This window comes from Dryas octopetala, chromosome 2, assembly GCF_963921425.1.
Source record: "Dryas octopetala chromosome 2, drDryOcto1.1, whole genome shotgun sequence".
NCBI classification, from domain to species: Eukaryota; Viridiplantae; Streptophyta; class Magnoliopsida; order Rosales; family Rosaceae; genus Dryas; species Dryas octopetala.
The window spans coordinates 26098073-26100239 of record NC_141367.1 but is presented as its reverse complement, the minus strand read 5'-3'; the positions used below and the strand labels follow the sequence as shown (position 1 = coordinate 26100239).

At 38.0% G+C, this 2167-nt stretch overlaps 1 protein-coding gene across 1 annotated transcript; it reads left to right on the top strand.

The window, feature by feature from the left end:
• Positions 1-202: 202 nt before the first annotated feature.
• MAD2 (DNA-binding HORMA family protein) lies at positions 203-2000 on the top strand. Its single transcript, XM_086233617.1, has 7 exons — positions 203-476; positions 617-632; positions 736-866; positions 1056-1176; positions 1289-1392; positions 1496-1617; positions 1732-2000. Exons 1-7 carry the CDS (start codon positions 404-406, stop codon positions 1786-1788), a joined length of 624 nt encoding a protein of 207 aa, XP_086089743.1. The 5' UTR covers positions 203-403; the 3' UTR covers positions 1789-2000.
• Positions 2001-2167: the final 167 nt, after the last annotated feature.

Below are 2167 nucleotides of genomic sequence, written 5' to 3'. Positions count from 1 at the left end.
ACGGGTTCTTGTGCTTCATGTCGTATTCATTTTTTTTTTTTTCTTTTTCATCAGAATGTCGTATTCGTTTTAAGTGCCAGCCTGCCAGGTAACACATTTCTCATTTGTCTTGCCACGTGGCAGATTATTAAAAAGTGTCGGCCATACCTTCGAACCATAAAAGGCGCAAATTTAAAATGTTACCGTTGGCTCGGGAAGGAACCAAAAAATTAATAAAAAAACTAGCCGTTGCAGTTGCACTACTTCCCGTTAGATTTTCTCGAGCCCTAAATCTATTTCTTCAGCCTCCTCATCGCACATCTCTCAAATCCGTGCCTGTAATTTTCGTTTGGAAAGTTCAAAATTTCTTTCTTGCCAAACAGAATTGGATAGAATCCTTATTGGGTTTGGACGTGCTCAAGTAATGGCTTCAAGAACAGCGACCAAAGACATCATCACTCTGCGTGGTTCCGCGGCTATCGTCAGCGAGTTCTTCGGTATGTTATTCTCTATTCCAAGCCCTTCAGACCCTTTCCTTTGATTCGATTGTGATTCTTCTTTGTTGGGTTTTGTGTGGTTTTCATGAAATCCTTGGCTGATCTCTGTATTTTGTGTTTCTTTGCAATCCCTCTTTCAGGTTATTCTGCAAACAGGTAATGTTCATTATGTTATCAGTTGAGGGTTTGACCCCATTTTGGTGTTTAATTTTTTGGATCTTGAAATTATTAATATTGGTTTTAAAATTGGGGTTTTTAGTATTCTGTACAATCGTGGAGTTTATCCTGAAGAGAGTTTTGTAAAGGTGAAAAAATATGGACTGCCCATGTTGCTTACTCAAGATGAAGGCCTCAAATCCTTCATTGCCAACCTGACTGCTCAGCTTTCCGGTGAGTTCTACCTATTTATGGCCTTATCATTTTGGGTCTGTTTGGGTATAATTCTTAATTTAATATCTCCACACTGATGGTATGAAACTTCAATTCTTAATTTATCAATTTGGGTATGTTTGGCTTGATTGAGATATGTTGTTCTTGAGACTTGGGGACTGACATTTTCGAATCTTCAATCTTGTACAGAGTGGCTGGATGCTGGCAAGTTACAGAGAGTTGTTCTGGTCATAATGAGCAAGGCCACTGGTGAGGTTCTTGAGAGGTGGAACTTCAGCATTGAGACCGACAGTGAGGTCGTTGAGAAGGGGTAATTGAACTCAATTTGGATTTTGAAGTGTCCCTCATATTGCATGCAATTAAAATTGCTCTTTATCTTGCTTTCTAAAACATTTTCATTGCTTTGTTTGGTTTGATTCAAGTGTGTCGAGGGAAAAGAGTGACAAGGAAATCATGAGGGAGATTCAAGCAATCATGAGGCAGATTGCTTCAAGCATTACTTACTTGCCATGCCTTGATGAACCCTGTAAGAACCACCACAAACACACCCACCCAAATGAAAACTGAAAAGGGTTTATTGCTTTTACCTTGGTGTTTATCATATTCATCTCGTGTATTGTTTTTTTTAGGTGTATTTGATGTTTTGGCATACACCGATAAAGATATTGCAATCCCATTCACTTGGATTGAGAGTGATCCCAAGCTGATTGCAAATCCACAAATGGTGAAACTGCATTCCTTTGACACCAAGGCAAGTTGGAGAAATTGCAGTCCCATTTCGGGTTTTTGATTCATTGAGAAATTCTTTCAGCATAAAAGGCAAAACTGTTGATTAATCTCGTAATTTGTATGTTGGTTTATGCAGATTCACAAGGTTGACACTCTAGTATCATACAAGAACGATGAGTGGGATGAAGAGTAGCATGGCTATCCATCTATGTTTCCTTGAATTTGGTATTGTGAATTGTGAATCTTTTATTCACATTTTGTTAAAATAGTTGGAAAGAAGATGACAATTGATGTACTTATCTGTAAGATGTTTTCCGTACATCCTTCTCTTTTCAACATGGATATTGGATGTATAATCTGTATGTGGCCAGTTGAATGTGATGTGAGTTTAAATTGTGTTTGGCACCTGATGTATAATTTCTTCTGTTATATCCCGGAAAGAAAAGGGTCATTTGTTTTATATGGAATTGACATAGACCCAAGATGCATTTTACTATTAATTTCTTCTTTTTCCAGCAGTCAGTCACACAAGTATTGTTTGGTTTATGAATTCAGCCTACACGGCTCAGCAT